The sequence below is a fragment of the Dromaius novaehollandiae genome, chromosome 7 (genome assembly GCF_036370855.1).
Source record: "Dromaius novaehollandiae isolate bDroNov1 chromosome 7, bDroNov1.hap1, whole genome shotgun sequence".
Taxonomy (NCBI): Eukaryota; Metazoa; Chordata; class Aves; order Casuariiformes; family Dromaiidae; genus Dromaius; species Dromaius novaehollandiae.
In genome coordinates this window covers 25,487,126-25,500,434 of record NC_088104.1, presented here as the reverse complement: position 1 = coordinate 25,500,434, position 13,309 = coordinate 25,487,126, and the positions used below count along the sequence as shown (strand labels likewise).

Sequence of the window (13,309 nt, the reverse complement as noted above, 5' to 3'; positions counted from 1 at the left end):
GACATAATAAACACCAAAGGAAACAGTGTCCTGTAATTAAAAGCTTCCTCAGCTTGTCATACAGCCTTCTGAGGAAAGGACAGTCTTATGGGTAAAGCAGAGTTAGTCATGAGTAAAAAGCATGGTTCTTTGCTATTCGGATTAAATACCTGGCACAGTCTGAGACAGGAACCAGGCACTTGGCTTCATTTGTGTTTTGTGCCTTTCTTTACAGAGACTATATCTGAAGTTCTTTCTTTGGTTTGGGAGGTTTTTGTTGTTGTTGTTTGGGGGGGGTTGTTTTGTTTTTGTTTTTTTTCCTCTGGTATTTCAAGGAACTAATGGCTTTTTAGAGTTTTGTGTAACGAAAATAGTTTGTGCTGTGATTTCGTTCCTCATCTCTTACCTCTTTACAAAAGGCTGCTGTGTAGATTTCTTTCTTAGTCTTTAAGGTGAAGGTAAGAACTCTTTGACCTTTACAAAATCAAATCACAGATTGTAATGCTACTGTTTTCTAATATCTATGGAGTTTAAGTATTTAAATTGAAAACTTAATTTTTGCTTTTTTATTAGTGTAAAAATAGCACGCTTTTCTGTTTTGATAAATACCTTTTGTTTCCTTATGAGTTGCATGTACCAAATTGCACATAAAACATCATATATTTCTTTATATACAATCCTGAGTAAGCTTTAGTAAAACAGACATTTTGGTTTTTAAAAGCTAAAGCGCAAAATAACTAGCAGAAGATTTGTTTGGTAACGGATATAGAATGCCTTCTTATGACACAAAAAAAATTTTCCTTTGGCTGTCCTAGAAGCCTTAGAATCCTTTAAGGGAACTGATTTGTCTAGCATGCCAAATTAGCTTTATTTGTAAAGCTTCTAGAGAATATACTTGCTGGGTGTTTCGGGGTTTTCTTCCACTATGGGCAACTTTTGGAAACTTTCTTCAGTTCCTGCCTGTGCTCTCTTATGACATTTGAAAATGTTTTTAGCTTAGAGTTTTCCAGCTTCGTTTTCAGTTGGGCCATCGTTTGGTTGGGCAGTATTCTGTTTAATATATGTTGCTTTGGCATCTCACTGCAGTATTGAGAGGACACATCTGTAAATGTTTACCTAGTCACAGCTAAAAAGATTGTTTTATGTGGTCTCTGACCACATAAAATATTCTAAAAATGATTTAATTTCAGTGCCTAAACCATTTCAGTGGAGCATTTGTACCAATGGAAATCTGACAAAACATCAGACTCGTGTACTTCTATATCTGATAAAGTTTCTGGTCTGAAGTGTCAAACTGCTTCAGAATGAGAGTTTTGATTACTCGTGTGAAGGGAGTTACTGACGTCACTTCTAGAAGCATATTCTTTCTTTGCTGCGATGCTCTTTTCTCTGGTCTACAGTAAAGTTGTTTGACGCCAAATGGTCACAAGAATTCTGTAGAGGGACAGTTACACATGAGAACAGGTTCAATGAGTGAGAAAGCAATACAAAAAATGTACAAATTGGAAGGAATGATGGCTGGGAGGAAGAAAAAACGTAACCCAAGAAAAATGTAGATAAAGGAAAATGAAGATACAAAAGGCATGAGAGACAAAAATTGACTACTAGCCAGCTGAATTCTTATGACAGGTGTTATTGCTGCAAGTGATTCTCCAACTAAAACAGCTGGAATCTAGTGGAAGAAGAGTATGCTAAGCACACTTAGATTGTGTAGGCTTCAGGACTGAAACATTATAGTATATATATTTCAGTGCTGAGGGTAATTACGTGAAATTATATTGTGTTTTAATTTTTGTCTGAATTAAAGCTACTGTAGTCAACATAGATTTTTCCATTCACACCTGTGAAAGAAATTCTTACTTCTTATTAATTCCTATTGTGGTTTTGAATATTCTTGGATCCTTATCTTTGTATTGCTTGTGAAGTGAAATTTGACAGATTCTATTCAGGCACAAGCTCTGTTTTAGTGCTGTTTTTCTGAAAATATCCCTGTGTCTTGTACAGAAAGTGACATTTGATAAGAGTGAAAATCGGTTGCAAAATCTTGTGTGGCACGCATCGTATTATAAATCGTCCGTTTTCATGAAGTGCTCTGTATTTGTCGTTGTGCAAAAGAAACTAAATTCCATGTACTTCAGTAAAATCAAATGCATAAGTCAGTTTTGTGATATTTGAGATGCTTAGAGGATAGATGTAATAGCTGCAGTTAAAAAAAGAAAAGGAAAGAAAAACTTCCTCAATAAGATAAGGATACATGATTCTAAATATTTCAGAATTGCTTCATCTATTTGGGAGGAGATCAGAAATTGCATACTCCTCACATATAAAAAGTGAGCAATGAGGCTACTCCTAGTTGTAAAGCTTCCTTTTCTTGGATGTGCAGGTTGTGGATGCAAACTAAATGTTCAGATCTTTCTACATGGATTGCAGAAGTTTCTGAAGAAATTGCTTCAACTTTTACACTGGATGTTTCCCTTCTGTCCTCCTCCCCATATAAAACCTTTTGTCACAAACTGAGAAATACCTTGCACACAGTAGGTAACCAGTAGGTTTTCTGCAGGGGGTTTCTACTGAGAACTGACAGAGGGCAGCCTGGCAAATGTTCAGAAGCCTACATTAACTTGCTTGAGCCCGGCATGGGACCTTGTGTTCAGCAGAATTCTTCTGACCTGTCTCTCTGCATGCCGAGCTAATCAGCAAACACCTAATGAGCCTGCTCTAAAGAAACAGACCCGCTCACAACCTACTTCATTTTCATGTGTTCTCTGGGGGTGGAGAGACAAGACTTCATAAGGACTGATGATGCTGCAAAGACCACAATAATGATAATTAACTTGCTGAATTTAGAAGATTATGCTGCTAATTAGTTGCAAAATAAAGATAAGTAATAGAGCAGCAGATGGTAGGATAACACCCAGGAGAAGGAGGGTTATTACTCTGATGAGCTTTTGTGGCAGATATGAAATATGGATCTGAGTTTTTCATAAATTGTTTCTGGAGAATATCTTGTTTCTGTGAGCTGTTGATGGAATGATCTAGTCCTACCAAATTTTGACAGATGTGTTAAGGATTTGTTTTCAAGGATATATATGAACAACAAAACCTTACTAATAAAGACTTTTAAAGCTGTTAAACTAGTTGAAAATACCACTTTCAGTTTGCCTCTAATAACCAAATGAAATTAAATAAACCTTGGCTGTGATCAAGATTCCCCATGTAATAATACTTATATATATTTCTTCTGATATTTGTTACAATATATTTGATTTTTAAAGCTGAGATTCATAGTGTTCAGGATGGCTACCTCACTACTCACTGGAAGCTCAACATCCAAATAACACTTTACTCCAGTATTGCCTTCTGAGATGTAAAACTATTTCTAAACATGGTACCTGGATATCTCCTTATGAAAAGCTGTAGATATTCCTTGGATTTTCACAGTATTTCTTGATTTGGGGATAATTTTAGGCATAATAAATCTGTTTGAATTTCATAACTTTGAATCTCTATGGTATAAAACAAAAACAATGGTTTTGTATTTTTGTTTATGTAGTAACCTCCACTTTCAAATGCGCAGAATTACTATGTTTAAATGTTAGAGTTACAATGTGGAAAGTAAAGTCCTGCTTTGCCTTTTTGCACATCCATTGTGCCTGACAGTATATGTTTTATAATGTAGATAATATTGTGCTATTTCCTACACATTCTACTGCTATTTTCAAGTTAAATGTTAAGTATAGAAATATAATATATATGAACTTTCTTTTTTTAGTTTAACTTTGCAAATATAGTTAATTCATTTCTATAGCACAGAAATGAAGAGGTAGGAAAAAATAGAGCTAGACGATCATATACAAATATTTGCTTTATGTGCCAAAAATACCCAAATGCCTATCAGTTTTATTTCATTTTGCAAATCTTCTGAACTTGGGCACTCTCTCACTAAGGAAATGAATATACTAGTGAAACTTTTTTTTTAATGACTTCAAGCAAACACTACAGAGCATTTTCAGGACTTTACAGACTTTGTTTTTTTCTGTGGCAAGTGCTTGCATCAGTATTTGCCCATACAGTCACAAGCGGAGTAGAACAGACATGCAGGCCATACACACAATCATATAAATGTGTATTCCATTGCCATGAAAATTAGAACAAGTTAACTTGTTATCACTGAACTCCAATATCTGGACACTTTAGTTGGGTGAAATTTAATCATTTTTATTTCTTATGGCAGTGGCAGATGAGCAGATGTATGGTAAGTTGCTATATCTTGGCTGAGTAATTTTTGAGTGACAATAACTTCCTAGACCTTGCTAGCATGTTGCCTTGAAAAAGAGAGCGCATACCCTCAGAAACCTCAGCAGAAATCGAAATACTGATGGGATAAATTAGTTATGATGTCTCTACTGTTTTGATTTTGCCTCTTGGTTATTTGTCACGTATCCTACTAAACAGCAAGTTATAATTTAAGAAATGCTTCCTAAGATAATTCCAATGATAAATGAAAATACTTTGAAAAAAAAATCAGATGTTAATAATGTGTGGAAAGGATATTAGATAAAACTGTCAAACTAACATGAACTGTTTGCGACTTTCTTTTTAAAAAAAAAAAAAAACTGAGGTGGTGTGTTTCCCTAGTAGTTTAGGATATTTTGTCATTTAATTACCAGAACTACAGTCTGAACTTAAAAAAAAAAAAAAAAAAAAAAAAATCCATTGCCAAATCAACCTTTGAATTCTTGTAGTGGGATCATATTGTTTAGTAATTCTAGTTAAACAAGCTTTTCCACCTTTCTCCTATTGTTTAGCTGGGACAGGGACTGAGGTTTTTTTGATTCGTTTTCCTGTGGTGAGTTAGGAAGGTACAAGTTAATTCTACATGTGAGTTTTACTGCTGTAAAGAAGGAGCTAAGATAAATATCTAATGGGTTAGGATTTTCAGAGTGCTATACACGTACTGAGAACTATGGGCATCTTATATTTAAGTTTATGCCTTTCAGCCCCAATGCCTGCAGCTATAGCTCAAGCTGTATTCTTTTAGCAAGAGCTGGGAGGATTTGGGGAATGGTTTGGGGGAATTGCTGTAAATTTGTCTTGCATACTTTTCTAAAAGCACCTTCTTTGGTCCTGATGTCTTACCCCAGTGCTTTAACCACAGAACAAAAACCTGAAAAAACCTGACTGTCTCTGTAATTCTGTATGTCTGCTTTGTTTGTGGTTCATCCCCACGAGTGAATGGTTCAGAGATGAAACTGTGTTTGAAATTTAAAACTATCATAATATATGGGGTCAATAGAGCTTACCTGAGTTTGTGCAGGTACTCTTTATTTTGCAGTATCCAGCTTTTGAATGATCTAACTCCATTATATTTTGCTATTGTATAACTTCCTGTATTCTTAAGGAAGAAAAAAATACCTTGAAAAGAAAAAGTCCCACTTACTTATTCCACTTCATGGATTATGAGCCAGGACCCAGGCTTTTAGAAGTCAATCATTTCTTTGGTCAACTTGTGTAAAGTTATGTAGAGAATGTCCATATGGAGGTGTTAGGATCTCTAACATTTTTGGTTTTGAACAAAAAATACTTGAGCTAGAACTGTCACCACCTGGGATAATGTGTGCTGTCGTATTCAATATAGACCAGTCACTAGGAAAGAGACATACTGCAGGAGTCACTGACTAAATATTCCTTAGCAGCAAGGCAGCAGAGGAATGCTGCGAATTAGACTTCCTAGGTTCTCTTTGTACCCTTCAGAGGGGTATCTAGCAGTGGTGGTTAGAAACTATGGTCACCTATATAGATTTGATAGTTGATGTAACTTGTCATATTACAGCCCTTAAGATTTTTGCACATTCTGACAGACATGATCTGCAATCTGTTTTAGTTGTAAAATAAGAGCCAGGAAGGCCTTTGGTAATGTAAAGTAGGAGAGGGCTGTCACCAATGCCTTAATGGTTGAGACAGGCTGCATACTACAGTTTATAGAGAAGATCCGCATAAATAACTACAGGGTCCTCTGCTTTTTGTTGGAGCTGATCAAATGCAGCCTAGCTGCAGTATTTTTAAAAGACACTTCATTAAGATTGGTACTGTTCCCCTTGGTCAATATTTTCTTAATACTCAAAACTACAGTGATACTAGAGCTCATCAAAAATCAGTTAGATGATGCTGGTTTGAAATTATGGACAAGTATATTTGGCATTAGAGATGTGGTAGAAAATGGTTAGTTTCATTAAATTGCAAGAAACAAAAGTTAGGAATTAAAATTGGGATTTATTGGGCAGCCTCAAACCAAAGTATTACTGCTTACTGAGTCCTGTGCCAGCTTTGTGTATTTCTGGTACCCTGTAGGGTTCAGTTAATTTTCATGTATTTCATTGCAAGTGTCTCAGTTGAGCCTTTTGTAAGAGGTCTAGCGAAGTGTCTGGAAACATCTGTGCCTGGAAAAGATCCCCATCGGTTTTCATCCATCTTCACATCTTCCCTTGTCTTACTGGCAGGACTCTGCTTGCTTTGTAGATACTGCCTGGACGTAGTAAGGATAAATCTAGGCTCATTCTTTTAGTGGTGTTCCTGTTAATCTTCTGAGGCTGACATAAAATCAGCAGTGGCAGGAAATGGCACATCTGTTCCTTGCTGTAAGACTGCAGAAATATGGCCACATTTTGTTATATTGAGTAGCAAAGCCAGCATTGAGGTATGCTAAGACGACTAATTTTCATTCACTTGAACGTGAATGAGTGGAGTCATGACAAATGATTTAAAAATAATCAGAAGGCACCAGCATTTTTAAACTATTTGAAAGACTGTGTTCTGTTTTTACCTATTTTTTCTCTCAAGTGTATTGTCCTTAAGCCTTCTGGTCTGTGCCTTGGGTAGTATCAGCCTCAGCAACTGCTCGCTCACTCCTTTCTAGTCATCTTCCTGTGGGCACAGTTTATCATGGAGGAGTTTTTCTGTTTACTTCTCCATACAGCTTACCCTCCTTTTCTTTAAGATCCTTTATAGAGCCTCCTTGCTATAGCAATGCCTGCAAGAAACTGTAAGCTCTTATCAGGTATACGTCTAGATCACTGTTGAAGGCCTTTAAAAAGAAACAATTATTTTAGAGTCTGAGCTGAGATTTGGGAAATAGAAGTAACTGCAACTATAAATGATTAATAATGCCTGAAGTTAGTATGCTATAATATTTCCATTATGGAAAAACAGAAAGGACTTTTTTTTTTCTTCTCCTTTCAGAGGTTGAAAGCAGCCTTGACCCAGCAGCACCCTCAGGTAACAAATGGAGATACTGCCAAGGGACATCCAAGTGGGTTGGTTAGGACTCAGTCAGAGGAACCACGGCCACAATCACTACAACAACCTGCAACTTCAACAACTGAAACACCGGTATGCCAACAAAGCGAAAATGTACTTCCTGTTCCCTTCACTGTTTTGCAAAAAACAATTATCTTTTTTTCCATCCTCTTGATTTGTAAAATAAAGGTTAATATGTGCTACAGACTGCTATTGGAGTTACAAGTTTGAGGGAGAAGTAGATTGCCCTGCTAAAATACTGGCAGAATCTCAGAGTATAAATACAGTTATGCAGCAGACTGCCTTTTTACTGGTATGTTTTATTTGCTTATGATTATATGCAATTTTGCCAGATTGCTATATGTATACTGTGTTTGTTTTGCTGGCATGTTATGTCAGTATTTCTACAGTAAGAACATTTTTCTAGTGGTGTTCCTAAATGCTTCTAAGGTGTTATTGAAGATGATAATTTCAAAATAGGTATTTCCTATCTATTCAAATTTGGAATTAAGTCCTTCTAATTTCTGGAGTGTGTTACCAGGGAATTCTGTGGTAACTGAAAATTGTACAGCTGGTTAATATATATTTGAAAAAAATCAAGTGCTCTTATTTTGTATTTGTATTGCATCTGTTTAATATTTTATATTGTAAACACTCCTTAGAATTTTATAACTGCATCAGGTATCATGCTTATGTTAATTTGCTTGAAGGATCTTTTCTGGGCTGCCGCAGGAAGAGTCTCAGGTGCGTGATTAAGTGTACCATGTCCTCCTGGTTACTGAAAGGGGGATTGTGAGCTCAGGAGCCTGTTCTTTTCCTTTTGAATGATAGATAAAAACAGGAGAGAAAAGGACAAGAACTGAGTCAGACTGAGTGCGAGTGCTGCTGTAGGCAATACTTCTGTGTGTGAGTGCAGAAGTATTCAAAAGCTGTAGTTCGCATCCTGGAGAACAGCTGCTGCTCTGCTTTTAAGAAAATTGTTGAAGTGCTTTCTTAAGAAAGTAATTGTGGGTGACAGTGAAAACAGAGTCAGTATCTCTGAACAAACGTCGAATGAGACAAATATGAAGGACATATCACGTTGGTATATTTTATTTCATTTTGTAGGTCAGCCTGCAAAGTAAGTAAAACAGAGTTGCAATCATTCACTTCTACCCTTATAAATCATTTTAAACATATGAATTTAAGTAAATACTTCATATACTCCTTATCTGTTTTCTAGCTCCCCAAATAGTACAAAAACTGCTGTGAAATACCTGTTCTTAAGTGTTACTTTTCTGATATTGAACAGGGTTGTAGAACTTGATCTTTAAGAATAGATTTGTTTTTTTGCATGAGGATGATGTTCATGTGGCTTTTGTAACCTGTTAAGAAAAAAGTCATGTGAAAAAGATCTTAAAACTTCTTCAGAGCATGTAACAAATTTCTCATAACAACAATGACCCAACTTAGATGATGAAATCTTGGCTTTGATCAACAATTTCAAAATGTCTGTAAAATCTCAAGAGTTTTCAGAATTCATGGCATAATAGCAATTTATAAAAACTGTATACCTAGTCCAGAAATGGAAGGACCTGCATCTTTTGTGTGCCTGTAACCAATAGCCATAGGCGTTAATTGCAGCTGCAGGGAAAGCATTTAGATTGGCCAGTGTAATCAAATAATAGATCCAAAAAAATATTTGGAGCAAAAAGTTACATCATGGGAAGATAATCTCTGTTTTAAGGCTACTGTTCTGTCATACTTCCTGAAGTTTTCTAAAGAAGAATATTTTCATAATACTACATAGCAGAGTTTTCAAGATGGAAAGCTTGCTGTTTGGTTATTTTGTGTAGTACTGGAAAGTACTGGAAACATTTAAAGCTGAAGAATCACAGAAACTGTGTCTCAAGCCTGTTTTTTTTTTTAAAGTTCTGCTGATAAGTCCGTATTTTGTTAGTTGAAGAAAAAGCAATTACAGATTTGTAAATGGCCTGAATTTCAAAAGTATTTCATACACTTGATTTACTCCTACAAGTATCTTTAACCCTGTTGATTTTGAGGTCATGCCAGGTAAATATGGTATCTGGGGCAAAGTGCTGTTACTTACTGATTCAACCTATAACTTTTATACAGCAAAAATTTAAGATTGGCATGTACCTATTTGGTATGGCAACCTCTGCAAATATGGCCTTTTCAGAAGGTAGATGTTAGTCTCAATCTTTCTCCTTAGGTGTACAGTCCTGTAGATACTGCTGTGAAAAATCTCAGTGTCTTACTGGTACAAAGAAAGCGTTTCCCAGTGTTCCATTCCTAAACACTGGTTTGAGTTCTCAGATATTTTTTTTTATTACCCATCCAAAATTTGTGCCAAGAAGCACTAGAGTTAGCATTGGTATTTTGATATGTATTTGGGGGTTTTTAATTTAAAAATAAAACTTTCTTACTCTGCTAGACTGAGTGTGCAGGTGCACCTGTGAATGTGTAATGTAGACAGTTATATACTGTCTATACTATCACTTGAAGTGATTTTAAGATCTATAATATTATTGTAATATATTAGATCCTTGCCCAGGGTCTGTATATCTGAAAGGAGTGTAATGCATAATTAATTTTGAAATATTTTGATCATGTCATTATATATGGGAAGATATAAAAGAACTTGGTGTGGCGTGATGAGGGAACACAACAACAAGAGGTGTAGGAAATTGCTATTTGGAGATGCAGTGATCAGTAAATACCAACCAATGTTCAAATTATTTGACAAGCAGCTTCTATATATTGAGCATAAATAATTTTGCAGTATTAGAATTGTAATTAGGTTTTAGTGAAGGGTATTTGGGAAAGGTAAAAGCAGAAACTGTATAAATGTGTTTACTGCCAAATCTAATTTTTTAAAGCTATTTTGCATAAACGTTTTTAAAACTTGTAAATTTTGTTACTTAAGTTTTGTAAGTACTTAGTCATCTTATGTCATCAGAATTGGTACAAGAATGTCTGAGAGTTTGTCTAAGAGGTATTTCTTCCAGGCTTTATTTATGTGCCAAATATGAATGTCATAAATTTAACAGCATGAAGTGAGTGGCTTTTCTTCAGTACACTTTTTAAACCCTAAAACTAGAGCTTTGATTAAAATGTAAAGTGTTAATGTAATATGGTGAAGAGTGTAAATACAGTAGAAGTTTTTAAAAAAGAAATAGCTGTACCGTTGCATCACATAACTTTCTAGAAAAGATATGTGTATATAACCTGAATATATTTAGAAATATTGTGAATGCTTTTCTAAAGATGTGATGTGTTTATATGATTTCAGTAGGTTGAGTCATGAATAGTATTACACTGATAACCTCTTTACTACTTTTTACTGTTTTCAGGCATCACCAGCTCAGCCTACGCCGCAAACAGCAAATACAGGTGGTCGGCGAAGAAGAGCTGCCAATGAAGACCCTGATGAGAAAAGAAGGAAATTTTTGGAGAGAAACCGTGCTGCCGCTTCCCGATGCCGACAGAAGCGGAAAGTCTGGGTGCAGTCATTGGAGAAAAAAGCTGAGGACTTGAGCTCTCTAAATGGCCAGTTACAGGTATATTTTTTATAGACAATGATCCTGGATCAATGGAGCACACACTTTGCATGAAATCTGAAATATAAATAGTTTTGTAGATGGTGGCTCGGTTCAGAACTGAAAATTCAGCATTGAATTGCACATATCAGTAAACTAAGAATATAGGAAAATATTTAACTTTCAAGACATGTGAACCTAAGAATCCTGCCCACTTGTCCTTTGCTCCATTTTAAATAACTTTCAAGCTGTGATACTAACAAGGATGACAAGGTACATTGGAGTAAAGGCTCATTAGCCAAATAATAGCCTTAACTTGAACATCTTGCTCTTAACAATTTGTATCACAACCTGAGTTATTTAAATACGTTCTGTTTTGATTTCCTTTGGTCTTTTGGTTCTAAACTTCACTTTTTTTCCTTCAGAGTGTATGTAGGGCTCGTGAAAGGTGCCAGATTGACATCACTGGAAACTGAAGGCCTCTTTTGTCCACAGAACAGGTACAGCACAGGCAGTGGCAGTGCAGATTTTACCACACTGCTGTCACAGTGTGCATAAATCCTATAGTGAGGGATGTGTGCTGTAAAAAGATAGTTTAGTGTATGTTCCCAGTCATTTTTCCAACTCCACTGAGGTGGTCAGTCATTCGAAAGTTGTGATGTGGACACATTTTTCCCCTGTAGGACAATGTAGGACCCTTTTGTTTAAGCTACTGTTAAATGATAAAACATACTTTCTTAATGTTTTCCAGCCGTACATAAGAATTAGCACCAAGTATTGTTTCAAAATAAAAAATCTAAAAGCTGTATTTTGGAAATGATAAAAAAGAAAATTTATTTCCTAAATAAAGAATTTTTTAAAAAACTTGATGGAAAATATTCTGATATTTACAAATTTTCCTTCTTGTTCATTCTTCAGAGCTCGTTGGCTGAGTTTGACCCAAACTGACAAATATTCACAGATATCCCTCCTATTAAAATTCCTCTCTTATGATATATGATAAAGAAAGTGTCTCAGCTTGGCTATCTGGAAAGTAGGGCATGTTGAGATTACTTTTTTGTCATGTAACGGAAATTACAATGCATCAACCATCTTCATCTTCATGTCTTTAAAAATACTCGATATCCCAGACTGTAAAATGCAAGAAATTCATGCCTAATCACACAACATGAAATTGTTCCCTGTTTTCAAGAATCGTGAGACTACACCCCAGCATAAGTTACATTACTTAGAAATATATTAGTCTTCTCATACCTGTTCACAATTTGTAGATGTTCTTTAAATGTAATCACTGACTTTTAAATCTTTTAAATTTTTTAATGACAAAATGGTATGTAGTACCATAGTTTAAATACTCTAAGAAATAAGTGAAGACAGACTTATGAATGGGAAGAAGAAAGAGGGGAAAATAAAAGATTGGCCATATTTCAGTTTTCTTAGTAAAAGAAATTTTCAGTATTAAATGAACTACCTTTAACTTATAAATATCCATTTTTTTTTAACTCAAAACAATGTAAGTACCATATTGCCTTTGGTAATAAATTGTCAGTTTCTGAAGCCAATAATGAAAAGTTATTTTACAGTTTTATTTTTATCTGTATACATGCACACACTCCTTGTTCACTGTAGCCACTATTCTAATACCAACATTAGTGTTGTACAGTTGCAGAATACCCTAGTAGTCTTTTGCTTTTCATTAACAGGAAAGAAACCCTGTTTTTTTTTTTTTTTTTTTATATGCAGTATGTTCTAACCCCCATTTAATAGGTGAAGCATAGAATTAGAGTAGTTTTCAGATATTTTAATAAAAATAATGCAGCTGTGTAGAGCTATTCAAATTTAACATTTTGCCTTGTTGTTATCAGGTAGCAACGTGCTCTATTTAAACTGCTACAAGTGTCAAGTGTTTGCTTGAGAACTTTTAAGAACTGCAATTGAAGCCGTTTCATGGAAAAAATTAAAAAGTGTTAACCCATACAGGATGCCACATTTTGTCCCCCATAGAGCCAGTTTTTCTCATTTGCCTTTGCCCTGTTTGTAGTATGTGTTATATTTAGTCTCCTTGGAAATAAAATTAGGGATGGGATTAGAGTCCAAAGTCAGAAAAGAAATTATTATATTTTATCTATTTTAGAGTAGATACTAAAAACGTTTGTTTATCCTGTGACTTTATTTATGTCAGTGATCTCCTTAAGGTCTCCTAACCTATTAATATATAACTGTGGTTGCCTGTGTAAAATATTATGATATTTATCCAGGTGCATTGTTTAGACCTATAATTGCATCTAAATTTTTATTCAGGTTTAAAATATGTATCATATGAAGAAAGCTTTAGTTAGATTTCCAGATATCTAAGAGTTAACTCAGTAATAGTGAATTCAAGAAAAAGAAATTTCTTACAGTCTGCCAAAAGCAAAACCGTTAACTGTGAAGAACAGAATGACTTGTAAAGAAAATTGAATGTCAGAGAAATAATTAAACTGTACTTTATGTGA

General features: G+C 35.0%; 1 protein-coding gene across 6 annotated transcripts in view; it reads left to right on the top strand.

Moving 5' to 3' along the window:
* The window catches only part of ATF2 (activating transcription factor 2), a 56,163-nt gene that overhangs the window by 29,836 nt on the left and 13,018 nt on the right, over window positions 1-13,309 (top strand). For all 6 annotated transcript variants that reach the window (XM_026092773.2, XM_026092798.2, XM_026092791.2 and 3 more), the window contains 2 exons: window positions 7,219-7,368; window positions 10,629-10,835. In XM_026092773.2, the coding sequence (XP_025948558.1) occupies window positions 7,219-7,368; window positions 10,629-10,835 (357 nt within the window). The remainder of the gene's footprint in view (window positions 1-7,218; window positions 7,369-10,628; window positions 10,836-13,309) is intronic.